Source organism: Crocuta crocuta, unplaced genomic scaffold, assembly GCF_008692635.1.
Source record: "Crocuta crocuta isolate KB4526 unplaced genomic scaffold, BGI_CrCroc_1.0 scaffold130, whole genome shotgun sequence".
NCBI classification, from domain to species: Eukaryota; Metazoa; Chordata; class Mammalia; order Carnivora; family Hyaenidae; genus Crocuta; species Crocuta crocuta.
Genome location: NW_027527920.1, coordinates 8,364,526 through 8,392,348, shown reverse-complemented (window position 1 = coordinate 8,392,348; position 27,823 = coordinate 8,364,526). Strand labels below are relative to the sequence as shown.

At 36.7% G+C, this 27,823-nt stretch overlaps 1 protein-coding gene across 1 annotated transcript in view; it reads right to left on the bottom strand.

Annotated features, from left to right (window-relative positions):
* The window catches only part of DENND4A (DENN domain containing 4A), a 131,249-nt gene that overhangs the window by 24,346 nt on the left and 79,080 nt on the right, over positions 1-27,823 (bottom strand). The window contains exons 15-23 of the mRNA XM_077746935.1: positions 17,234-17,367; positions 13,777-13,912; positions 13,194-13,400; positions 12,725-12,853; positions 12,325-12,466; positions 11,800-11,931; positions 9,682-9,798; positions 8,937-9,068; positions 3,502-4,607 (exon numbers count right to left, since the gene is read on the bottom strand). Coding sequence (XP_077603061.1) covers positions 3,502-4,607; positions 8,937-9,068; positions 9,682-9,798; positions 11,800-11,931; positions 12,325-12,466; positions 12,725-12,853; positions 13,194-13,400; positions 13,777-13,912; positions 17,234-17,367 — 2,235 coding nt within the window. The remainder of the gene's footprint in view (positions 1-3,501; positions 4,608-8,936; positions 9,069-9,681; positions 9,799-11,799; positions 11,932-12,324; positions 12,467-12,724; positions 12,854-13,193; positions 13,401-13,776; positions 13,913-17,233; positions 17,368-27,823) is intronic.

Below are 27,823 nucleotides of genomic sequence, written 5' to 3'. Positions count from 1 at the left end.
AAAACATGTACATACATATACTGCATATTCCATAACATGTCATAAGTTTGGGTTTGGAGAATTATAAAATTTTAAGGAATTTAAGAGATAAAAGTATTTTTTTTTAATATTACACAACTATTTACCATGTATTTTGTTCTTCCTTCATTCCTACAGATACAGTTTGCTTGTGGTATCATTTTCTTCAGCCTGAAGAACTTCCTTTAGCACATCTTATACAGCAGGTCTGCTGGCCATGAACTCTTTTCCTTTATCTGAAAATGTGTTTATTTCGCCTTTACCCCTAAAGAATATTTTCATTGGATATAGAATTCTGGGTTGACAGGTCTTTTGGCACATTCATGGTATGGTTTCAGTGTATTCTTTCCTCCACGGATTGTGATAAAAAATACATGGTCATTCAAATCCTCATTCCTCTGTGGGTAATGTGTCATTTTTCTTTAACAATTTTCAGGATATTTTGTATTATTTCCCCCCTCCAACCCGCCCCAGCAGTCATTTTATGAATAGATGGATATCTTTGCTTTTTAGCAGTTTGCTCATGCATGTGCAGATGTAGTTTTCTCTGAGTTTATCCTGTCTAATAGTTTACTGAGCCTCTTATACCTGTAAATCTAAATCTTCTATCCAATTTGCGAAGTTTGAGCCACTTATTTATTTTTTATATATATCTTATATATATCTTATATATCTTTTCTACCAGAATCCTTTTCTCTAATGCTTCTGGAACTCCAATTATGTATCTTTTGCTATTGTCCCATAAGTCTCTGAGACTCCTTCTTCTATCCTCTCCATTCTGCTGAGTCCATCCAATGAGTTTATTTCAGACTTTTTTTCAGTTATTCTTGGTGTTTTTCAAAAATAGTTTCTATTTCTTGCTGAGAATCCTTTTCACTTATTCAAATGTGTTTTTCTTTAACCTCAGGAAACCTGGTTATAATACTTGCTTTAGGGTTTCAGTTGGGTAATTTCAACATCTGGGTCATTTCTGGGCTGTCTTTCCCTTCAGAACTGGGTCACATTTTCCTGGTTCTTTAACTATCAAGCAATTCTGGATTTTATTTTAGACTTTGCGAATATTATGTTTTGGAGTCTGGGTGCCGTTACAATCTTTTGGAGAACACATGCTTTTGCTATAGCAGTATGGCAATAATGTTCAGATTATAATTTGTGTTTCAATTTTTGTAGGCAGTGACTTAATTTTTAGCTTAGTCCTCTAAGCCTGGTCTCTGCTGGTCTGCATTTGTCCCATGCATGTGTGGCTCAGGGGACACTTGTCTGGGCCATTCACAGAATCTGGGAATCCCCTTCTCTCAGATTCCCCTCGAACTCTCCAGCTCACAGCTGCCCCCTTCTCTGGTTCTTCTGGCCAGGAACCGTGGGGTTTCTCTTGAAGTCTTGGCTGCCAGGGCTGCCACACCACAGAGTGACTGTACCTGCTCTTGAGGCAAAGGTGCAGGAGAAAGGAAAATGGGGAATTCACCTCTGTCCGGGTCCCTCCCCACAATCTGCCTGTTTTTTCAGAATTCTTAGATAGTTGTCTTTTGTGTTTTGTCTGGATTTTTTAGTTATATGCTGTGGGAGGGATGGGCTTTGGTGGCCTTACCTTACCACAGTAGAACTGGGACTCACCCTAATTTTTAGAGACGATATTTGCTGGGTGTGGGAAAATAGGGTGAGAGTTTTCTCTCAGTGCTCTAAAGGTGTCTTTCCTGGATCTCCTGATATCAAAGTTTCTGTTCAGAAGACAAGTGTCAGTTTCTTACTGTTGTTCTGAAGGTAAGATAGGTCTTGTCCCTGGCTCCTTTTAAGATTTCCTCTTTGTATTCCATTTCTATCTTTTTTTTTAACAGGAGATGCCTAAGTATAGTTTTCTTTGCATTTATTCTGCTTGACATTTGAAGATCTTCTAAATATGTGAGTTGCCATCTTCAATCAGTTTGGGAAAATCTTTGGCAATTCGCTTTTTAAATGTTCCTTCTATCTCATTCTTTCTTCTTTTGGAACTCAGTTACATCAATGTCAGGCACTGTCACTAAATCCCACCTCCGCTTTTGTATTTTCTATTTGTTTTGCAGGAGTGGATATTTTTCACTGAGTTTCCATATGGTTTACTACTTTCTTTTTCTGTGTTTTGTCTGCTGTTAAATCCAACTACTGCATTCTCAATTTCATATCTTTATCAGTTCTAGAATTTATACTTGATTCTTTCCAGTGAAACTTTCTACCTTTGCTGTTTCCCACCTTTTCCTCAATTTTCTTGAACATACTAAAATTATTTCAAACTCTCCTGCTAATTTAACTATTTGGACCACCTGAAGGTCTCTTCCCACTGTTTTTCTTTTTTGTTTTTTAGTTATGGTCCTGTCTCTTGGTATAGCTATTTTTCATTAAATGATAGAATATTAAAAAATTATATGGACTCTAGATGATATGCTATTCCTCCAGAAAAGGCACACTCTTTCATGTGTTAGATAAAGGCTGATTATCTTCATCTAATCACAGACTGAGCTGAGTCAAGCCCAGGGTGCAGCTCTGGTCAGGCATAGTCTGCCTCTGGTTTGCCAGCACCATTAAGGCATGGCCCTGCAGGCGTCTCAGCTAAGTGCTTGGTGTGCTTACCAAAGCTCCCCTGCCTCTACTCCCACTCCCTAGGAACTTGGGACCTCTTTGCAACTGTATTCTCAGCACCGTGAAACTGCTGAAAACTCTTATTTGTCAGAGACTTTCGGCTTACCTTTTTAGCCTCCTGTCTCATGCACTACTATCCGTACTTGGAACATATCTTGAAGGAAAAAAATTAGTGTTATTTGAGAACCCTCAAGCCTCTAATTTTGTCTTTCCAGTCTTACAAGATCCCTAAAGCTCTGTGGCCCCTTGCTTCTCCTCAGTCTTCTGATAAGGGATTTTCAACCCCTAGTTTTGAGCCCAGAGTCAACAATGCTCTCATATGTTGTAGTTATAGAGTGTCCGGCTCCTCTCTGCAATTCTCTTCTTGCCAGAATCATCCCCCAGCACTTTCTAGTTGCTTCAGCAATTCTCTGATGACTTTAAAAAGATACTTTATATTTCCTTTAGCTTTCTGCTCTTGGGAGATATGTATGTGGGTCCATCACAAGCTACTGCATCCTAACTAGGAGGAAAAATCCTATGTCAGCTGGTAATTTTTGAAGGCATGCTGGAAACTACCTGAAAAAAAAATCTCCATTTTGAAGGAAATAATGAAGTTCAGTAGGCAATTTCATATAACACTAATTTTTACTCCAGCTAAAAATCATTTTCGTTCAAAAGTGAACTATAAACATAGCCTTAGTGAATGTTCCTTTGAATTTATTATTCAAGTTCAAGTTCTGATACTTACAAAACTTATGCATCCCAAGAGGTTTTTTTTGGTAAAGTTGTGTTTAAGGAGAATGGTAAAAATGGCCATCTTTGCAAGGAAGGGGCTCCCAGTGGTGGAGGAGGGTAAAAGGGAAAGTAGAAAACATGAACAGAACTTACCTTAGAAGAGGTGGTATACATGGTGAATCTTGAATACCACTTGCTGGCTTTCTCTGCAACTCCTTTCCCAGCAGTAAACATACTGTTCCTTAGAACATCTAGTTTAGGTACTAGCAGTGTATCTAAATTAAATGAAGGTGATGAATGGGTTAATCCGTCTTGAGAGTCTTCCCTAAATGGGCAAGTAGGTGAGAAGGCTGGAGAAGACCAGAGCCTGTCCCTTGGTCTCTCCTCAGTTTTCGTGTAACTTTTAGATTTGGTAAGTCTCATGGGCCTAGGAGAATGAGGCGGCAGGCTAGACCTTCTGCATGCCTTGACCAACGTTGGGCTTTTCTTACTGGCTGATTTATCATCACATGTCCGTTGCAAGTCAATGCTTGGTGTGCGGCTTGTCAAAGGACTGCTCATGTTATTCATATACATCACAATTTCTTCAGCCAAATCGCGCCTAGCGGATGGTGTTGAAACGCTTTTGCTATCCTCCTCCTCCTCCTCCTCCTCCTCCTCCCCTTTTTGCTGCTGTTCAGTCTCAGCAACCAAAAGGGAGAGGGGATCAAATCCTGTGGCGACATCTGTTTTTTCAGAGGGTTTTACTGAAAAGCTGCTGCTGAGACGCTGAATCCTCTTGGGGTTTTGTGAAGCAACATATCCCACTCTTGATCCATCTGTTTCGCTATCTAAGTCCTCCAGATCAAAAATAACAGGAGAATCTACTTTATCTGCCAAACAATCGGAACCGTCGAAAGGTGTATCGTCATCACTAGATTCCTTTTCTAGACTGTCTCTTTTTGATCTTAAAGGTGGCTTTCCAATATCAAGACTATTTGGTCTTGTGCTTTTTGAGATCACATTTGAAAGAATTTTTGCATCAGCTCCTAGTTTTTCGGCCATGTCTCCAGGGTTTGCTTCCTGGTTGACTCTACTGAGCACAAGTCCCACCAGTACTCCTCCGCTAAGACTGCGCTCTCTGTTTCCCCAGGAGAGTCGCTGCTGCAAATCAGCTTCGTTGTCACTTTTATGTCTTTTCCTGAAGCATCTACTTTGACTGTTTCCTGTTTCATTTGGACCCTCAAAGGATGACATTAAGAGTAGCTCAGACGTGCTTTCTGAAAAACAAGTCAAGTGTTTTTAGCCATGAAAAATGTAATGTGCAAATGTAAGGTGTCTTACATTTTGAAAATACCAAGTAATGAAAGTGATAATAGCAAGTATTGACTGAGTTATTACTTCTGAGTACTGTCTTATTTGACAGATACCATAAGTAGGCACTTTACTCACGTTATCTACTACAATCATTCCAACATCCTTATGGGTTGAGAAGAAACTGACACTTAGAGAGATTAATTATCTAGCCCAAAGTTATCCAGTCCTTAAGTGACAGAAGTGGGATTCAAGTCCAGACATGACGGACTCTGAAAGGTATGCATTAGCATGTACTGTTTTCTAAAATTATTTTTATTTAAATTAAAAATATTTTTTTAACGTTTATTTATTTTTGAGAGAAAGAGACAGAGTGTCAGTGGGAGAGGGCCAGAGAGAGAGGGAGACACAGAATCTGAAGCAGGCTCCAGGCTCTGAGCTGTCAGCACAGACCCCAACAGAGGGCTCGAACTCACTGAACACTGAGATCACGACCTGAGCTTAAGTTGGACACCCAACTAACTGAGCCACCCAGGCACCTCTAAATTTTTTTAATGTTTACTCATTTTTGAGAGAGACAAAGCGCAAGTGGAGGAGAGGAAGAGAGAGAGGGAGACAAAGAATCTTAAGCAGGCTCCAGGGTCTGAGCTGTCAGCACAGAGTCTGATGCGGGGCTTGAACTCTCAAACTGTGAGATTATGGCCTGAGCTGAACAAAGTTGAATGCTTAACTGCCTGAGCCATCCAGGAGCCTCAGCATGTACTGCTTTTTAAAACTGATAAATTAAGATTAATATTTGCCTTTCTTGGAGTGGGAGATATATAGGCTTTCAGCTATGGAAGAAATAAGTCACGGGAATAAAAGGCAAAGCACAGGGAATATGGCCAGTGATACTGTAATAGTGTCCTACAGTGACACATAGTAGCCCCACTGTGGTAAGCACGGCATACATCTAGAGAAGCTGAATCACTATGTTGTTCACCTGAAACTACTGTAACACTGTGTGTACTAAAGAAATGTTTTGAAAGATGTACCTTTCCTATATTTAATAATAAATTTATATTAATTTGACTAAATTGATTAAGCAATGATTATACAATGGTGGTTATACTAGATGACCTTGAGATTCTAAGTCTTCTGCATATAAAAACGAAAAACAAAATCAAAAACGCTAAACCAAACCAAATAAAAGGCAGCTATGTTAGTTTTATCCATATATAAAAATTATTCTAAAAAGCTGTAAATCCTAGATATGGCTAAATAATTTTACCTTTGTTTTACATATGGTTTGCAAGTTTATTCCCAGTCAAATATGAATGGCTACTTTCTACTCAGAAACACTTTTCACTGCTTTTTGCCAAATTACTTAGATGCCAGGGCTAAAAGCAGACATTTAGATTTCTGATCACTTTAATTGTCCTAATAATGTGGGAATCTTCTCTAAAGCAGGAGTCTAGGTACGGTATTGTTAACTATTCTTTTTATATGTGTATCCAACAGAACTAGTGTGCTATCACCAGGCAATTACTAAAAATGTGCCTTTTTCCTGCCATGTAATGCATTCAGGTAACAGGAAAGGAGATAAAAGGGAATATTGGAGACCATAAAGCCTACAACTTAATAATATAATAAGCATATACCATTAACAAGGAAAATAGCATAGCAGAAAAGTTTATTCTTTGGTTCTATATCACCTCATGATTAAGGACATAAAAAATTTACTTTCTTCTAACACTCTGAAAAATCTCCTGCTTGACAGATTAAATGTTATCAAAGACTTGGAGGAATTTTACAACCCAAAGACAGTACTCTGGGACTGCATTTAAACAGCTGTGCAAGGGCTCTCTTGCAAAGTCAGAACCATGCTACAGCCTGAAGACAAATAAAGCTGGTTATCAAATTATACCAGGGGAGGGCAAACTATGCTTCTGAGCCAAATCTGGCTTGGTGACTGTTCTTGTACAGGCAACCCTGGTTTTTTCATTTTTTAAAAAAGTTTATTTATTTATTTTTGAGACAGAGCAAGAGAGAGAGAGAGCGTGAGTGTACACACATGGGGGAAGAGCAGAGAGAGAGAAGGAAAGAGGTAATCCCAAACGGGGTCCATGCTCAGCATAGAGCCTGGCGTGGAGCTCAATCCCACCTTCGTGAGATCATGACTTGAGTCGCTATCAAGAGGAGAATGCTTAACCATCCTCAGGCACCCCTGGTTTTTAGATTTTTAAAAAGTTGTAAAAATCAGATACCTACAAAGAAGATTAGGTAACAGATCTGTGTGTGGCCTGCAAGGCCTAAAATACTACCTGGCTATTTACAGTTAAATTAGTCCAGTCCTAGGTTTGTATAAATGCTAAATTCCACCAGATTATGCTGGATGCTTCATGCCTCTAACACAGAGCACAAACTATGTAACTTCTTTGGATCAGGCAGTTCTGTGACATAATTCTGGTCAGTAATATTAAAGCGGTGGTTTTTGAGGGTTTCTGGAAAAATTTCTGCTTTTCTGATAAAAGGAGAAAGATGTGGCTGGTGGTCCTACCACAGGCTTTTAAAACTGACTTGTTAATAAGCAAAGAAAAAAGCCAGATGATGAGTCAGATACTGATTACTTCGACAAAATGTCAGGATAAAAGGAAGGTTTATAATCATATTAAACGGCAAGGTCATAAAAGTAGATCTTAGGAAAAAGGCAAGCATGAATAGATGGTAATGAAAGAACAACAGCGCAAAGACTACCAAAGGCAAGTTACTAAGGGTTATAATTAGACAACGACTAGGAAGGACTAAATGGTGGTGAGGCAATTCCACGAGGCCAATAAAACAAATTTTAATGTTTAAGTTATAACAACTATCTAATATAGAAATGCAAAGTAAGATGGTTACAGATTATTTAACTTTTTTTTTGACAGCTAGAGCAGGGGGCTCTGCAAGCTTTTTCTGTTGAGCGTCAGACAGTAAATGTTTTAGTGTTTGTGACGACTACTCAACTCTGCTGATGTATTACAAAGGCAGCCAGACAGTACGTAAATGAACGAGTGCAGTTGTGTTCCAATAATCCATTATGTATGAACTCTGAAGTTTGCCTTTCATAGAATTTTCATGTGTCACAAAATGTTATTCTTCTTTTAATTTTTTCCAATCATTTAAAAATGTAAAAACCATTCTTAGCTTCTAGGCCTGTACAAAAATAGGCTGCAGGTCCAATCTGGCCAATGGGCCATAGTTTGCCTACCGCTGAGCTAGAGGCATAACTAACTATGCTGAAGAAGGACAAACATCATGGTAGCAAGGCCATTTATAAACCAAGATATTATAGCCTTGACAGCTCAATCCTTCAAGAGTTGTTTTGATTACACATGATACAGAATTGAGCAAATACCATAATAAAATAATATATCATCAGACTAAAACTTTGAATGTTATATCTATATAACCCCCCAAAAATGATTTGATGAAGAATTTGAAAGCAAGTATTATCCCAAATCCTAAATTGACTTTTCCATTAATTAGGTGATAACTGACATGACCTGCCAACAGTCAGAATATACCTCAGTTTTCTCATCTTTAAAAGAATGCTTATCTCTTCTCTCATTAATCTAAGCATTGCTCTATTAATAAATATAAAAAGCACTTTGAAAAGAAAAAATATTAGGTAGTTTTATCTAAACTATCTGGCAGACTATGCCCTTGCTTCTGAGAAAACAGGGACAATAATGATGATTAAAAAACTATATGCTTCAGGGGCACCTGGGCGGTTCAGTCAATTACGTGTCCGACTCCTGATTTTGGTTCAGGTCATGAGCTCATGGTTTGCGGGATGGAGCCTCACATCAGGCTCTGTGCTGACAGCTCAGAGCCTGCTTGGGATCCACTCTCTCCTTCTCTCTCTGTCCCTTCCCTGCTCGTGCTCACTCTCTCAAAATAAATAAATAAACTTAAAACAAAACAAACAAAAAGAACTATATGCTTCATTTAAAAACTGGCTAAGCGTAAGTTGTCCTCAGATGGATCATCTCACTTGCTCCCACTTCCCCTTCCAGAAAGTCCCAACATTCCAAACTCAAAAGATGTGTGAGGCTTGTAGCTGTGGCCTTATACTTTGTTATAACAAAAGCTTGAAAAAGTGTATTATAAAATATATAATTCAAACTACTAAGCTATTCAACAAGAGGCTACACAAATTATAAAAAAATAATCTTGGAGAATAAAGACTTAAAAAAATTCACTAGAAATGCAGACTAGAAATATAGACACAAGACCTTCTGCATATAAGAGAGGTATACTATTCAACTTACCTGTGCCTTCTCCTGATATTTTATCAGCACCGCTGTTACTGGTGCCACTGGGGCGAACTATACTGGAAGAACTTTGATAATTAAGCTCAGGAAGACAATCAGCACTTCCTTTTGCACTCTCACTCTCTGACACTGTAAAGATTAAAATGAAATTGTTAAGATAAAAGCTATCTACATCATAGAAGGCATAAAGAGAAGTAGCTTTCAGTTCTAAATATTTCTAACTTAAAATAGGTGATAAGAAAATACCAAACACCTCTACACCTATTTGTCAATCTCAGGTAAATGATTCCAGTTATTTGAGGGCTCAAGATCTGTGTCAAATTACTAAGTACTGGTCATGCGGGAGGTCTGTACATTTTGCGTTTCTTCTTTGGTTGTGAAACACTGCTCTTGATGGAGGTAGGCAAAGGAGAAAAATAGAAGTCACAGACTGTTAACAAAGTATTACATAAAAATATCGTTAAACCTTAGAAAAGAGTCACTGTTTGAAAAAATGTATATATTTCTACTACAAGAGTAGTATTTGGTTGGAGAGTGTTGTGTCACTGAGACTATACACTTTACACGTAAAGTATTTGTGTGTTGGAACATTAGGTGGTGAAGAGGGCCTGTAATGGGAGGAAAGAGGAGTTATAATGGGAACATGGAAAGTAAAATTAGTACTTTTATACCTCAAGCCACTTGTATTTTCTGTTAACAGAAGTTTACAAATGTGTACAGTATCAACTTAAATAATACCTACGGGAACTAGAATCACTCCCTTTTTTATCTTTTTCTTCTTGAATTTCTTCAGTAGATATATCCCCTCTTCTAACTTCATCCTTAGATAATGAATTATACCCAAGATCAGACTGTCCACCTAGGAAAAAAAGAAAAAAAAAGAAACAAAACCCTTCTGCTGTTTATCATAAACTTCCTCAGTGAGAACAACTGGATTTAGGAGGAACGTATTAGTGTTTAGATTTACTTATGAGCAATTTTCTGGATAACTTCCAATTAAAAGCATTATTTTGTCAGCTCCCCTCCTGTATCTCTATTAACGGGAGATGGGATGATCTCAAAATAATTTATTTCTGGCTCCACACTGCCATCAAAAGAGACTATGTACATTCACACTACCATCTGGGCTCATAAAGATACAGACAAACCAGATGTTCTTTAAGTCCATGACCTGTCCACATGAAAGTCTAAGTTCCAGCTAAGCAATGGAGAAGAAAAATCTGCAGGGAATTCCTGACAGAACATTCACACACAGATTACCACAGCCAAATGTCTAAATGATTCTACTCAAGAAAAAGGGTTAATTTAAATTTATTGATAGGTGATTCTTTTTTCTGAAAATTCAACTGAATAATTATTGAATTGCACTTGAGTACAAATACATGGGAATGAGAAAAAAATTAGTATCACTGTTAAGCAAACATTGCACTGATAGAAGAAAACTTCTAATACACTGCTGCTCAAGAAGTCCTCTATAATGTTCAGCAAATTGTTTTCACTAGATTAGCATCAAAATATAAGGTTTTAAACTCTACTTCTCAATCTTAGGAGACATGATTTTAAGCCAACCACTTAACCTTTTGGTTTGGATCTCAAGTCTCCAGGTTTGTAACACACAAAGCAGTTATGACTGTATGAAAGAGACTATATATGGAACCTATAAAGAACTATGTAAAGAAACTATATTAAGTATCACTAGGTATTTGCTTTAGAATTATCTGTTATAATTTTGAGTTTGTATTTTTTCTAATCAAACTTTTGGCTCCATTTCCACAGAAAATACAAATTAAAAAATATGAAGATGATCATGATGGGAAGTCATGCTTTTATTAGATTCTGCACTGCTTTAAAATAAACTTTTCAAAAGCCACACTTAAAAACAAAAGATACAGGGGCCCCTGGTTGGCTCAGTTGAAAGAATGTGACTCTGGATCTTGGGGTTGTGAGTTCGAGCCCCATGTGGGGTGTAGAAATTACTGAAATAAAATAAAACTAAGAAATGAAATTGATTTCTTCATTTTTAAGAGAGAATGCCTGAAGATGACTACTATAACTCAGATTAATTCATACTGCATGATCAAAAATTAAAATCAGCCAAGTAAGAACTATGAAAATTACATTACAACACAATTTGCTTACATTCATTAGTCTTAAAAGTAGGCATAAAAGAAGACAGACCAAAATAATGTTACCATATCTAGAGAAAGAAGCCTTCATATTTTATTATTAATCCTTGGATTTTTAATTTAAAATTTCTCTCTGTTAAGAGGTGGCTCTTATATTATGTACAAAAGTCATGTTTTTGTTTTTTTTTTTTAATGTACTAATGAAGAGGACAGAATTATTCAACAAATTTCACTGTGTCAGTTTTAATTCTTAGAGGAAGGTTATGTACAAATCTGATACTTTAATGAAACTCATCGATACTATCTGACATGATATATAATACACTGTTAAAACCAGGAAGTTGATGTTGATATGTACTATTAACTCAGATCAGGGCTATAAAGTTTCTCTTTTAAGAAAACTCTAATAATGTTTTCATAATTATAAGGAAGAATTTATCCTTAAAAAAATGACATGATAAGGATATCTGTGTGCTATTCAGAGTTAACTGGGTTATCATCTGCTAACTACTTGAATAGACTCTCTTTTAAATGTTTATTTCCATTCAAATAAAGAATGAATAAAAAAGCAGGTAGTTATTAGACACAGTATCAAACCAAGTACCTATCACATAAAATTAAAAAGTGACAGTTAACATAAATAATCATTGAAAATTAAAATCTAAAAAAGACAGACCAGCAAATCTAGTTTGTAAAACGCACCATAATAAATGTATACATAAGCACACACAAACCTGTACTAGATCTATCATCAGTAGCATACACTTTGATTAAACCCGTATTAAAAGGTGCCTGCTCCACAGTGTGTGTCCCATGACCACTATCCATGCTGCCATGACTAATAGCATCCAGGTCACTGCCATCTGCTTTAAGAACACAATGTGACAGCATTTTACTACTCAGGGAGGTACCAAAAATACACATTACTTTGTTGCTCAAGCTAATAATCTACTAACACTGACCATGAAATGTGCCACATAATTAGCAAAATACAACTATACCAACTATAACTACTGTGAATTATTACTGACTACTAAAACAAGAGCACCAGGGTGTCATAATGTAACAGTTCCAGAAAAAAAGTGAAATTTGGTGTTTTTTTTTAATGGGAAAATAATATTAGAATTTGCTTAATGGCAATACAAACTAGAAAACATTAAATATTCTTAAGCTATGTAAGATTTCCAAAAAATGTAAAGTGTAACTAATCAATTTTTTTAAAAGTAAAACATAAACATCCCCTAAGAACCTTTAGTTACCTGAGAGAGTTGTTTGTGATAAGTGTGCATGTTTCTTTAAAGCTCTTTTGAACTGTGCTACTCCTAAAACAACGTTTCTCACTTTTGTCCAAAGAAAATAGCCACTACGACTTCTTGAGGGCCAAGTACTTTCCAGAACAGCCTATGAATTCAACAATAAAAAAATAATTAGTAAAATAATATTGGTAAGTGAATGTACACTGGCTTTATAGTTAAGCTAAAGAGTATCTAATAGATTATATGACAAAATAGAATAAAAAATCTTATTTGATTTATAAAATATACTTCAATACTCCAAAATTAATGCCAAACAAAGCCTGAATCAATGACTTCTGCCAATAAATTAAGGTTGTATAATCACAAAAGTTATACTTTCTCTCCACTAAATCAAAGTAATTACCTTATTATAATAACCGTAAGTAATGGCATTGGGGTCAATACCAGCTTTCTGCATTTCGAAAAGCACTCGAACTGCAAGCACTGGCTGATCATATTGTCCACAGAGCTGCATGAGAATGCGGTAGCACACCTGAAACACAAAATTCAGAGAGCACAGAAACAAAATATGTATGAACATAAATCTAAAGTAATGCTTTTTATTTTTTATAGTTAATGATACTGTTTTTTCCTTTTTCAAGTTTTTAAAATAACGTATTAAAAAACACATTTAAAATACATTTTTTTAAGTTTATTTATTTATTTTGAAAGACAGAGAAAGAGAGAATCCCAAGTGGGCTCGACCGTCAGCACAGAACCTGATACGGGACTTGAACTCACCAACCGTGAGGTCATGGCCTGAGCTGAAGCTGGATGGTTAACTGATTGAGCCACCCAGGTGCCCCTAAAATGCATTTGAAAAAAACTGTTACCTCATCAGGCGGATCCATCTTCTTTGACTGCATTTTTTTAAGCACATCATATGCCGTTTTCAGTGCCCTAACTTTTGAATGACACACTTTCACATAAGCTGGCAGACAAATAAACCATAGTCCGTAACAGTGACGCAGCAGGCACCTAGACCACATTTGGGGAATGGAAGAATACTTCTTGGCAATTTTATGGGCTGATTTAATTTCCTAGAAAAAAAAAAGCAAGGATCTCATTAATAAATGTACACAGTTAAGCATTCTTATTTATTAACTGAATGCTGAGTAACTGGAAGTCATATGCTTTTATAGTACTTTGCTAACAAAATGTGTCTATAATTACTATATAGTCAAGCCTCTGCTTGAATTTGTGTTATAAAATACGTAAAGTTCTAAGATAGGAAAATTAGTTAATGTTTTGAAGTCACATTACTATAAATTCAATAATGTGAATATAAATGCCTTGAGGAACATGATAATCTAGTCATAAATATGGGGCAGTAAAATATACTAAGGGAGTAAGAGTGTCACATTTACTTTTGTTCTAATATTTGAATACATGAAGCGTGCAAAATATTCAAAGCACCTGTTTTGTTCTTCTGAACATGGGAGAAGGGCTACTGGGACTACTTGATTTTGAAGGCAATTTGTTCTTTTGTGTTTGTAGAAATCCTTCAGGTCTCTCAAATAAATTGTTTCTAAGAACTGGAAATCCATTATAGCTGTTTTTGAAAAGAAAGAAAAAATCTCAAGCACACACAGATGATCATACTGCTTACAATCTAAAAACTATTCTGACCAATAATTTAGAATTTATTTCAACTTTCTCCATCAGACAATATATACTCAACAAATCTTCATGCTAATGTTGCTTTTATTGCTATCCTATTTAGAAATATAATAGCCAAATACAAACTCAAGTACATATTTTAGAGGTAAAAAAGCAAAATATATTTAAAGTTTGCTGAACTTGATATCAAAATTTGAATTAAGCAAATTATATAAGTTAGTATTCAATGTAGATAACATAGCAAACATATCATATGACAGTTGGGAAAAGGCCCACCAAACCAATACTCTTTCAGATAAGATGGTCATTAACATCATTGCTTTAGATTAAAATATTATTGTTGAACTGTCCTCTTAAAAAGATACAAATAACATATTAGCAATCCAGGACAAACTCATATTATTATAAATTGGTTTATCAGGTTAGCTAAGCAGGTTCAGGCCCTCATTTACGAGAAAGAAAATTGAAGAGGTTGGAGAAGAAGAAAAGATTAGAATGAGTGGCTCTATGAGGACGTGGGCCTAATTTGGTGCTAGAGCAAAGTATTTTGGGAATTTAAAAGGTAGCAGTGGCTGGGAAAAAGACATGCTTTCGAAAAGAACAGAAGAAGCCCCTGAGCATCAAGCTGAACCTATTTTATAATCTTCCTAAAAGGCATACAAACGGTTTCAATTAACTGAGAAAACCAGTTAAAATAAAAGATGGCAAACTATATATCTGTTATACATTACTATAGGCAAATTCAGTAGAATGAGAAAATATTGATAAATATTGAATGTTAAATAGGAATAAAATGGGGCGCCTGGGTGGCTTAGTCGGTTAAGCGTCCGACTTTCGCTTAGGTCATGATCTCACGGTTCGTGGATTCAGGCCCCGCGTCGGGCTCTGTGCTGACTGCCAGCTCAGAGACTGGAGCCTATTTCAGAGTCTGTGTCTCCCTCTCTCTCTGACCCTCCCCTGCTCACACTGTCTCTCTCTCTCTCCTAGAAATAAATAAAAATATTAAAAAAAAAATAAATAGGAATAAAATAGCAAAGAAGTTCAGGAAAACTATTCCCCTTAAAAAATTCATTGTATGTACATGGTGTGATAATGAGACCATTCTGTGTGTCTTGTGGAAACTTGCTTACTACTTTATCACTGTACACAGACAATGTAAGAATATGAGTCACCTCTCACTAAGAGGACCCACTGTACTACTTAAAGACATTTAAGTTGTTTTTCCAATGATGGGTATGATTACACCAGAATTATACTGTTAATCTCAATCCAAAGAATCACTTAGATTCTTCAAAAAATAGAAACTTTCCAAGCTAAGTAATTTTTTTAGTAAAGTAAATCTAAAATTAAATTTAAATTTTGAAAAAGTTAAAACCAAATCATAAAAGGAAAAACAAAACTTTATTAGTGAAACATGTCTCCCTGCAAAAGTCTTAGAAGTATAATGTACAAAAGGGATCAAAGAAATGAGATCTTGTTTAGAAAGAAAAAAAAAGCGAGAAAGAGAGAAATTAGGAGAGAAATTTTGAACACCTTTGACAAAAGGCAGAATTTTAAAGTGATCTGAGCAACATCATCAGTAGACAAAAAGTAAGGGCAGGAGCCAAGTGGCCTATGAATTAACTGACATTCACAAACATGTGTTGCACCATTTTTTTGTCTGTAAAAGGAATCATTTAATCTGAGTTATAAATAAGGATGTTCTGAAAAATCCTTTTTCAATGAAAATAAACTGTGACATAATGAGTGATACATGTGAAATGGCTTTAAAGAAAGAAAATATTGGAGAAAGAAATCAATTAAAATCTAAAAGGAAATATCATTTTAGTGGCACCAGGGTGGTTCAGTCAGTTAAGTGATTGACTCTTGATTTCAGCTCAGGTCATGTTCTTACGATTTGTGAGACTGAGCCTGGAGTTGGGCTCTGCGCTGGCAGCTCAGAACCTGCTTGGGATTCTTTCTCTCCCTCTCTCTCTCTGTCCCTCCCCAGTTCTCTCTCTCAAAATACATAAATAGGGAAGCTTGGGTAGCTTAGTCAGTTAAGCTTCTGACTTCAGCTCTGGTCTTGATCTCAGGGTTTGTGGGTTCGAGTCCTATGTCAGGCTCTGTGCTGACAGCTCAGAGTCTGGAGTCTGCTTTGGATTCTGTGTCTCCTTCTCTCTCTCTGCCCCTCCCCTGATCATGCTCTGTCTCTGTCTCTCTCTCAAAAATAAGTAAACATAAAATTTTTTAAAAAACTTAAAAAATGTTTAAGAAAAATAAACAAACAGTGGTGCCTGGGTGGCTAGGTCAGTTAAGCATCTGACTTTTTGGCTCAGGTCATGATCTCACGGTTTGTGGGTTCAAGCTCCTGCACTGGGTGAGTGTGAGCCTGCTATGGGCTCTACATTCTTTCTTCCTCTCTCTTTGCCCCTTGTGGGATTCTCTCTCTCTCCCCCTCACTCACTCATGTGCTCTTTCTCTCTCAAAAATAAAAACAAGTAAATAATAAAATATAAGGAAATACCACTCTAAGTAAAAATAAATGTATACTGGAAACTACTCCTAGTAGATAACAAGTGTATGTGTACAATATACATATAGATACACAGATTATAATAAATATAACTCTGTCATAACCCTATTTCACTGTGCTCAGAACTTTCATATCTTTCCAACTAGACATGAAAGCAGTAACAATGTATCATTCAAGTCTATGTACCAAGCACTCAGCATAGTGTCTGAACACATTTCCTAAATGAACAATGATCAGTTCCCAATAGGTCTGAATTTCCACAGCTTAAAAGAAAAACTCACAGAAAGATTAATAGTCTAAAAAATTATATCATCAAAATCAAGGCCACAAATATTGCCTCTATATCTATATCCTTTTGTAGACAATGTTACATTAGTCAATATGTGTGTGGGGATGAAAGGGAGGAAATCAGCTTTAGTAAGGAACAAAAATCAAAATCTGTAATAAAGGTGCTGCATTTTGATGGGTTGAGTCCTAACTGAATTTAACCAACATTTATGAGAACAGATACTTATGTAGATATAGAGAGCTTCCCAAGTCTATATTATGCAAAATTATAATTCTTTTTTTTTATACCTCAAAACTTAATAATGGATGTGGGATAAGCTTGCTTACCACCTAAAAATTAGGAATCTGTAAAGTTTGGATTTTTGAAAATACCACAGTCCTTAGAAAGCTACGTCACAGATGATGGATTGCTTCTCTCTTTCAATCTCAAACATTCTGCCTCTTGAATACCTGTACTGTAAGGGGGGTTCTTCACCATTGGGTAGATGGGGGATCTCAGGTGGTGTTACAAAAACTGTATGTTCACTTTTGAAAGATTCATCCAGTTCTATAAGTCGCATTTCACCACTCTTGTCCATATCCACCTGAAAAAGTTAAAAAAAAAAATACATTAAAGTAATACATTGGTTAGCCAAGAGTTTGTCTATAGGGAATGGTTAAATAAACCATTTATGATAACTGGGTGCTAAAGAGCTATTAAGAAGGAAAAAAATGAGCAAGTTCTCTATGTATCACGAAACAAGACTTCTAAGATAATTAAATAACGAAGTGTAGAACAGTGTATGTAATATACTGTCTTTTGAGTAAGAAAGAGGGAAAAATAAAAACACATATTCATATTTTTATTTGTATTCACATAAGGGAATACTAAAGAATATTATAAAAAGTAATTACCTATATGGGGAAGGAGAGATGAACAGAATGGACAAGGATGCGACAGAACCCACATTTCCCAATGTATACCTTTTTATATTATTTTGCATCCTGAATCATGAGAATGTACTCAAGAAGTAATATTTTTAAAAATGCACAAATACATGTATGTATGTGTTGAGAATATTGGGATCTGTGTTTCATTTACACTCAATATAATCTATTTCCCTAAGTTCTTCCAGTTTAGGTGGAAGAATATTGGAGTTAAAATTCCAGTCCTATCAGTATTGAAAGCACTGTAGTAGTACAATGTCCCCCCTAGATACTCTATGGCAACGTAATACTCACAAAAAGTGAAAACAGAGTCTGAACTGCACAAAAGGAGCTCATAAACAAAAAAGCACAACACTGACATCAATTGGAGAGAAACAAGAAAATCAAGATGTCATAAGTATCACAAAAATAAACTATAGCACTTTATTAGATTAAATAGAATATCATATATTACTTGGAAATAAACGGGAGGGCAAGAATTATTAACAAGTCAAATCTTTATTTTTTAAAAATTTTAATGTTTATTTACTTTTGAGAGAGAGAGAGAGAGAGAGAGGGAGGGAGAGAGAGGATGGGCAGAGGGAGGTGGAGACACAGAATCCGAAGCAGGGTCCAGGTTCTGAACTGTCAGCAGAGAGCTTAATGCAGGGCTCGAACTCATGAACCACAAGATCATGACCTGAGTCAAACTCAGACACTTAACTGACTGAGCCATCCAGGTGCCCCAACAAGTCAAATCTTTAAGGTAAGGATTCAGGGCACAATATACCAAAAAAGGACAGGGATAGCTTTAAAATTTTTCTAATTCTTAGAAAAAAAGCTTGGGGAGCCTGGGTGGCTCAGTCATTTGAGCGTCTGACTTTGGCTCAGGTCACGATCTCACGGTTGGTGGGATCGAGCCCCGCGTCGGGCTCTGTGCTCACAGCTCAGAGCCTGGAGCCTGCTTCAGATTCTGTGTCTCCCTCTCTCTCTCTGACCCTCCCCTGCTCATGCTGTCTCTCTCTCTCTCTCTCAGAAATAAATAAAAAAAATTTCTTTTAAGAAATTTTTTCTTTTAAGAAAAAGAAAAAAAGCTGGACATTCAGAGTGTTCTTACATTAAGTGTTGGTTATAATTTCATAGTATTACATGCTGTAATCTCCAAGATTAAAGAATGTTTTTAGTGTTATATCCATAAAGTGAACTAAATAACAATAAAGATGTGTCAGAATAATGACATGAAAAAATGTTCACAAAATAATGACAAACAAAAAAAGTATATTATATATGTAGTGTAATTCTAATTTTTAAGAGTGAATATATATGCAATATATACATATATATTTCTGTATATATGTACACATATATTTTTGTTTGTTTCTCTCTCATACCCACTCTTATCAAATGTTACCCCTGGGTAATGGTATTACTGCAATTAATTTTCTTCTTCTTTGTTATCTTCCAACTAAAAAATAACAAATATGTATTACTTTTATTGGTTTTTCAAATATTATAAAAGTAATAAATACTCGGAATAAAAACTCAAAGTAGAATACGTTGGAAGTCATCTATATTTGCAAAAAACAGGTAAATGAATAAAGTCTGATAAATAGGTGGAAAATACAATCATTAAAAATTAAAATAGTAAAGATCACGTAGACTTCTGGTTGAATAAGACAAATTAAACACAACAATTTACCTTTAGTCCCTCGTGAAATCTCACGAAAATGAGAAGGGACTGAAAAAAACAACAACAAAGACAAAGGAATTGGAGAGAGGACAGTAGCACAGCTGGAGTTCAGAGGCTGCATTTTAGAAGCTGCAAAGTAGACTGATGTGACCTGTAAAAGCTGAAAGCCACACCTCTGGCACTGACTGGGGAGGGGATAAAGGAGACAGCCAAAAAGCAAGCCATTTGCTCTGTAGAGTCCCAGAAAGGTCAGGAATGTAAAGTGCTTGATGACCCCGAAGACTGGAGTGCACATGGAGCTGAACCAGGAGAATGTTAAAAGCCTTCATTTAAGGACTCCTAGATCCCTGACTCAGCCCAGTACAGTTAGGCTACTACCCCTCCCCATTGTGGTCAGGGACAAGGTTGAGTACTTTTACCTGAACCAGAGGGACTCTAGACTTGAGGATACCAAGCAGAGCTGTGGGAGATGAAGGAGTTTAGTAAAACAGGTGAATGAGTAAAAGCCTACATGTTACAACAAGGGAAAGCCTCAGTCACCTTCCCCACTGAGCTGGGCGAATACTGGCAGTCAGGCTTATATTCCTCAGGCTAAAGACTGTAGATGCCTCTTGGGGAAACTAAACAGCCTAAAAGAAAAGAATTATAGACTCTGCTCAAACAGGGACTCTAATGAATAGGTAAGTTCCTCTATGATCATCAATCTTATGCCTAAGGAAGCTCCAAGTCTCAGCTTCCCAGAAAAGTTCCAGTGAGTTCTTTGTGCCTCACTGAAATACCAACCAAAGATCACATGAGGAAAACCAATAACTTGCAGGAGAATAAAACAAATAAATATTAAAAGTAATATCTGAGTAAGAAGAAATAGAGACAATGCAGGAGAAAAAAAACACTTCAAAATAATTAAAACAAATAAGCCTACATCCATGATAAGAAGATGTTATGAAAAAGAGACTTAACAAAAATTATAAATTTGATAGGAGAAATAAAAAGTATATTATAAAGGATGGGAATCTCCCAGAAAGTGGAGATGAAAAACAGAGAGATAGAAAATGGATGAAAAAATATAAGAAAATTAAGAGGAGCTGGATAAGAAGGCCAATATCCAAATAACACATACTTCAGAAAAAGGGAACCAAAGAAATGGGGATGCAGGAAAATTGCCCAGAATCTGAAGAAAATGGGTCCACAGAGTAGTAAGTAGAAGGGCCTGCATGTGTTCAACTCAGTGAAGAAAAGGCCTCCACCAGGCATATTCTTATGCAACTTTAGTAGAATATCAAGGATCATAAATGCTTTCAGAGAGAAAAAGAGACCAGGTATAAAAGGTCAGAAATCAACATGGCATTAGACCAGATGTTATTCTCAACAATAACAATTGAAGCTAGAAGACTTCAAAATTTTAGTTCCAACCAAATTAGCAATTAAATATTAGGGGAGAATAAAGAAATTTACAAACAGGTAGGGCATCAAAAAATATGTATCTCCCACATACTCTCTCTCACTAAGCTACAAGAATTTGTGCCCCACCATAAAAAGAAAACACAACAAGAAAGAAGTTATTGAAGCCAGGAAGCAGGGGTACCAACTCTGAAGAGAAGTCAATGTAAGTTCCAAGATGATGGTGAAGGAAAATCCCAGGATGACAGACTATAAAGCAATCAGTTCAGATTGGAATACACATGGAAATTTCTAGGAAAAAAATTGCTGATACGTTGGAAAAATTGCGATTAGATTTTTCACTTTTGTAGAAGAGTTTGGAGATGAATTAATAGTAGACACAAAACAAGAAATATAGCATTAATGTCAGAGAAAACAAAATCCATGCATGAAAGGAAACCTAACTACAATATGTATATATATTACAAAATATATGTATGTGGTCTAGCTGGGATTATATATAAAGTGATAGTAATATTAACATTGAACACAAGCGCATCTGGATGACTTAGTCAATTAAGCATTGAACTTCAGCTCAGTCATGATCTCACAGTTCATGGGTTTGAGCCACACGTTGGGCTCTGTGCTGACAGCTCAGAGCTGGAGTCTGCTTCAGTTTCTGAGTCTTCATCTCTCTGCCCCTCCTCCGCTCACACTGTGTCTCTCTCTCTCTCAAAAATAAACATTAAAAGAAACAAAAAACAACCCCACAAACACTTAACACCATTTGACCAAAATTCATTATGAAGGCACTGGGAGAATTCAGGTGTACGGTAGATATGACATTAATGTGTAATACATAAAACAAGAAACAATAAAATGACATTATTTGGAAAACTTAAGGTAAATGAAGAAATTGCTGAAATAGAAAAATGGTTGCCTTTGGGGAGTGGCAACTAGGGGCAGGAAGGAAGAGGACTGAAGCTTGGACAATTATTTAAATTGTTATGTTTTACTCTGTTAAAAATGAAAATTTCCTTTTATGAGATTTAGCAGTGATATTAAAAATGCTTATGAGTTCATAGCAGCACTCTCAACAATAGCTAAAACATGGAAAGAGCCTAAGTGTCCATCAACGGACGAATGGATCAAGAAGATGTGGTTTATCTATACGATGGAATACGACATGGCAATGAGAAACCATGAAATCTGGCCATGTGTAGCAACACGGATGGACCTTAGGGTGTTATGCTGAGGGAAATAAGTCAGGCAGAAAAGGACAAATACCATATGTTTGCACATATAGGAGGATTAGGAGGAACTTGACTGAGGACCACGGGGGAAATGGTGGGGGAAAGGGAGAGAGGCAAACCATGAGAGACTCTTGAATGCTGAGAAACAAATTGAGGACTGATGGATGTGGGAGGAATGGGGGGATGGGTATGGAGGAGGGCACTTGTGGGGATGAGCACTGGGTGTTATATGGAAACCAACTTGACGATAAACTATTTGTAAGAAAAAAAAAAAGAAAAAAAAATAGACTTGGCAATCCTGAGTCCAGCCTTTAGTAGGAAATAAGTGACGGCTGGTCCTCCTTAGATGGGGCATATTCATACTCCAGTTCAATTTGGACCTGGTGGGTCCACAAGGTTGAGATCAAGTGGCAATTCTCATTTTTCTTCATTCCTGCCTGATTGCTTTCCCAATAGTAAACATAAGTGGAAATGGAAATATTTCTTGTATCCATGAGTCTCTCAAAATTAGAAAAACAAAATCATATTTCAAGAACAAAATTTTTTTCCTACCCCAAATCCTTCACTTATTTATTTTTTTTTAAGAATTTTTTTTACTGTTTAGTTATTTTTGAGATGTAGAGAGAGAGTGAGAGGGGCAGAGAGAGAGAGAGGGAGACACAGAATCTGAAGCAGGCTTCAGGCTTCGAGCTGTCAGCACAGAGCCCGATGTGGGGCTCAAACCCACCTAACGCAAGATCATGACCTGAGCTGAAGTCAGATGCTTAACCGACTGAGCCACCCAGGTACCCCCCTCCCCCAATCCTTCATTTAGATTATGTGTCTAGTTGTCACAGGCATTTGAGAGTGCAAGAACTATAGAGTTTAGTGGTTCCCAACTGTCCCGCTCCATCATCAAATATGAGGTTGGCAAGGACTCTCATAACTGACAACTGTATCATGCTGAGGTGGGTGGTGGGTTTGCCAAAGCAGAGATGTGATAAAATCTTAGGCAGGAAAGGGGAGAGTATGTGAAACCTAAAACACCCCTGTCTCCTTCCATCTCCCTCTTTAGGAAGGATGCACTTTTTTCCATCTCTTCTCACTTAAAAATAAACGGCACATCATATATCTGCTTTAAAATAGAATTTTGTCTCTAAAGCTCCCATTTATGTAGAATTTAAAACCAGGAATATCTAAAAAATTCTATTGTATGTTCACTTTCTGTTAATCATTTATATGTGTGTGAGACTTGAGATTAAATTCCTTTTTATTCTGTCCATAACATTTTTTAACTGTTTGATTTGAAGAAATTCCCTTGTTTCGTCAAAAGGAAAGAATAAACTTATTCAAGTGAAAAAAAATGCTTATAGGATCTGGTTATGTAAAAAATTAGGAAAATATGTAAGACAATTATGTATAAAGCACTGAAAGTAAATGTGAAATGGTATTACGGCACTAGGCTTTACAGAGCTTTTTTCTCACTTTTATTTTCCACACTTTGTTTGTTCAGTCATTTATTAAGTGCCAAAAATTAAACTGTCACTAAAACCAGAGAACACCTGAACCCTTACTAGCAAACCTAACAGTATTTTAAAAACAACCTTAGTAATGGGGCCCCTGGTGGCTCAGTCAGTTTAGCGTCCAACTTCACTCAGGTCATGATCTCACAGTTCATGAGTTTGAGCCCTGTGTCAGGCTCTGTGCTGACAGCTCAGAGCCTGGAGCCTGCTTTGGATTCTGTGTCTCCCTCTCTCTCTGTCCCTTCCCTGCTTGCACTCTGTCTCTCTCTCAAAAATAAATAAAATGTTTAAAAAAACCATTAGGAATATGTCAGTTATAACTCAAAATCATAGGTATGGTAGGATATGGAGTCCATGGGCAACCCAAGAACAAATGAGAAGCTCTACCCACCAACATTTTATACAGATGTAATGTGGTTAATCTAATTATAAGGGCAGCAATGATAATGAAAAAGAAGAGATTGACCAGAATGAGAAGGTTAAAACAAATACCTAAGGTAATTGGAAAGAAAGTTGGCAACTANTGGACAACAGATGTTTTTATTTTATTATTATTATTTTAAATAATTTTTTTAAAGTTTATTCATTTTTGAGACAGTGAGAGAGAGAGGGAGAGAGGGATAGAGGGAGAAGGAGAGAAGGAGGGAAGGAGGGACAGAGGGAGGGAGGGAGGGGGGCAGAGAGAGAGAGAAGGGGAGACACAGAATCTGAAACAGGCTCCAGGCTCTGAGCTGGCAGCACATAACCTCATGTGGAGCTCAAACACATGAACCGTGAGATCATGACCTGAGCCAAAGTCAAATGCTTAACTGACTGAGCCACCCAGGTGCCCCATGGAGACCAGATGTTTTTAAATTTTTATTTATTTATTTTATTTATGTCTTCTTCTCCAGACCTGTGCCTACTTTCTACTCTCCAGTCACTTTGTTCACATAGAAAAAACCTGTTTACAAACACAACCGCACTAATTCTCAGTATTGTAAGGTCTATTAAAATAGTAAAATCTTGCACCACAGATTCAGTATCTTGGGAAAAGATATTTCCCTTAACTTGTATACCAATAAACTCTCATTACAACATTATAAAAACAGCCATGCTATACATCCTATGTGTATCAATTGGCCGTTTCTAACTTTTGGAAAGCACAGTGACATCTACCCATTAGGAGAAAAAGAAATCCAACACCCATGACAGGATAAAATTAAGTAATTTTCATATTCTCTTGATATATTTTCCACATTAATATGCTTAGAAAACACTGCAGAGGGATGCTTGAGAGACTAAGAAAAATCTTACCAGACTATTTGTTACACAAAACTGCCCTGGTGGCTCAGTTGGTTGAGCATCCATTTTGGCTCAGGTCATGTTCTCAGGGTTTCTGAGTTCAAACCCTGCACTGGGTTCACTGCTGTTGGCAATGACCCTCTGTCCCTGTCTCTCTCTGCCCCTCCCCTGTGGACACTCTCTTTCTCAAAAGTAAATAAAAAAACCAAACCAAACTGCCTTTAGTTAAGCACCATCCTATAGGAACAGTTTGTAAGAATTTAAAACATAATCCTATGAAGAACACATGGTTCTTAAATTAGGCATAAATGAAACTCAAATAATTCTCACATTGTTTTTCTCATCCAGCATTACCCACTCCAGCTTTTTAAAGTTTGGCAAAAGCGGGGTGCCTGGGTGGCTCAGTCAGTTGAGCAGCCCACTAAGGCTTAGGTCATGATCTCAAGGTCCATGAGTTTGAGCCCACCGTCGGGCTCTGTGTGGACAGCTCAGAGCCCAAGGCTGGTGCAGATTCTGTATCTCCCGATCTCCCTGCCCCTCCCCTGCTCATGCTGTCTCTGTCTCTCAAAACTGAATAAACATTAAAAATTTTTTTTAAGTTGGGCACAAGTTTTCTGTTTGAATATGCTAATATCAAAAGATATGTCTAATTTCTGTTCAATCTTAGTCATAGATTGACTTGGGTAGTCTCTATTTATATATTAATAATATAACAATAATATGTTTATATGTAACATAATACAATATTATTATATAAGTATAAAAACATGTATAATATATAACTAATATAAAATACTTATATATAAATATATAACACGTACTTTATAAAAATAAATATTACTTATTTTCCATATCTAAATTGCCAAAAGTAAAAGGATCTGTTCACATAAAAAATTACGTTTAAAGGGGAGCCTAGGTGGCTCAGTTGGTTAAGCATCTGACTCTTGATTTCAGCTCAGGTCACAATCTCTGTTTGTCAGATCAAGTCCTGCTTGGGATGCTCTTTCCCTCTGTCTCTCTCTCCCTCTCACTCTCTGCCCTTCCCCACCCTCCACGTGCACAATGACATGCTCTTTCTCTATCAAAATACATTTTGAAAAAAAAAGTCACCCAACTAAGAACCCCACATAAATCATTATTTTTTAAAGTATTACTGATATACAGGGGTGCCTGGGTGGCTCAGTCAGTTGCGCATCCAACTCTTGATTTTGGCTCAGGTCATGATCTTGCAGCTTGTGGGTCTGAGTTCCACATCAGGTTCTGCACTGTGTGTATAGCCTGCTTAGGATTCTCTCTGCCTTCTGCCCTCTCTGTCCCTCTCCTGTTTGCACACATGTTCTTTTTTCCAAATAAAAAAACATTATAAAAATTTCAAGTATTATTGATATTCTAAAACATTTGCAGATTAAAAGTACTAACTTGCTGTGCTGAGCATACTTAAATTGTGGTACTAAAATGTGAAAGGTAGTAACAGAACTGCATATTCACTATTTCAGAGAGTTCTGTTTAATAATACTAGGAATACAATGAACCTCTAAGTGTATATGATGGTTATTAAGGTGTATTTTGGATCTTGCGACATTTTGTTATTTTCTTTAATAAAAATTTCCTTTGAATTAGATAATAAAGCAAATACAAGTAACTATGTTTTAATGAGTTAATTTTCAGTTTTAATCTTCTTAGTCATTAAAATATTTAAGTATAACATGATTCCACATATAGAAGTGATCTTTTGTTGGATCTAGATTTTGAATAGGTAAATAGCATTTCAGGAAAATAGTCTGCCTAGAAACAATGGTTACACATTTAATGGGATTTGCTTTTCTCAAAAGAATGTATATTTTTTGTGCAATTATTCTAACCATGTCCTGCACTGACCCTTAACAAGTAAATAGGAGGTGACCTACTTTCAGAAACTCTTAGACAATATAATGTAGTAATTATCAGTAATAAAATATTCTCCTCAGAACATGATGCCCTAGGTACCTAGCAAAAGTGTTATGTGTCTCACAATATTAATGGTTATTTTAAAAACCATGTGAGGGGCACCTGGGTGGCTCAGTCGGTTAAGCGTCCGACTTTGGCTCAGGTCATGATCTCACGGTTTTTGGGTTCGAGCCCCGCGTTGGGCTCTGTGCTGACAGCTAGCTCAGAGCCTGGAGCCTGTTTCAGATTCTGTACCTCCCTCTCTCTCTGACCCTCCTCTGCTCACGCTCTCTCTCTCTCAGAAATAAATAAAACATTAAAATTAAAAAAAAACAACAACCATGTGATACTGACAGTACTGTATGAGTTCTTAGTTGAAATACAAACTTACGAACAAGGTACATAAAATGAGTAAAAAATACGAGGGAACAATACAAGAATTCTGTCTTCTGCGGGGCGCCTGGGTGGCTTAGTCGGTTGAGCGTCCGACTTTTGCTTAGGTCATGATCTCGCGGTTCGTGGGTTCAGGCCCCACGTTGGGCTCTGTGCTGCCTGCCAGCTCAGAGCCTAGAGCCTGTTTCAGTCTGTGACTCCCTCTCTCTCTGACCCTCCCCTGCTCACGCTGTCCCCCCCCCTCTCTCTCTCCTTGAAATGAAACATTAAAAAAAAAAAAAAAAAGAATTCTGTCTTCTGCATAGTTAATTGGATTCCTACAATAAATTCAGTGTTCCCATGTGGATTAATCAATGTGTTGGCTAAAGCATGCTATCAGCAAAATGCTGGTCATGAGTTTGGTCCCTTATGATTTAGTGAGCTTGGCACAGGGAAAAACTGTACCAATATATACCACTGTTCACAAAGCAAGCAGAATTAGCATGCACAGATGACCAGTGGAAGTCCAGCACCACAGGGGAAAAACATTCAGAGTGCATAATGCTAGTCAGAAACCCCACTTTTTAAAAAGTAGACTCCATGTTAAATGTGGGGTTTGAACTCATGATCCTGATATCAAGAGTCGTATAATCTACCCACTGACACAACCGATGTCCCCAGAAATATCATTTTTATATACAAAACCAGCACGATTATTCCTATAAAA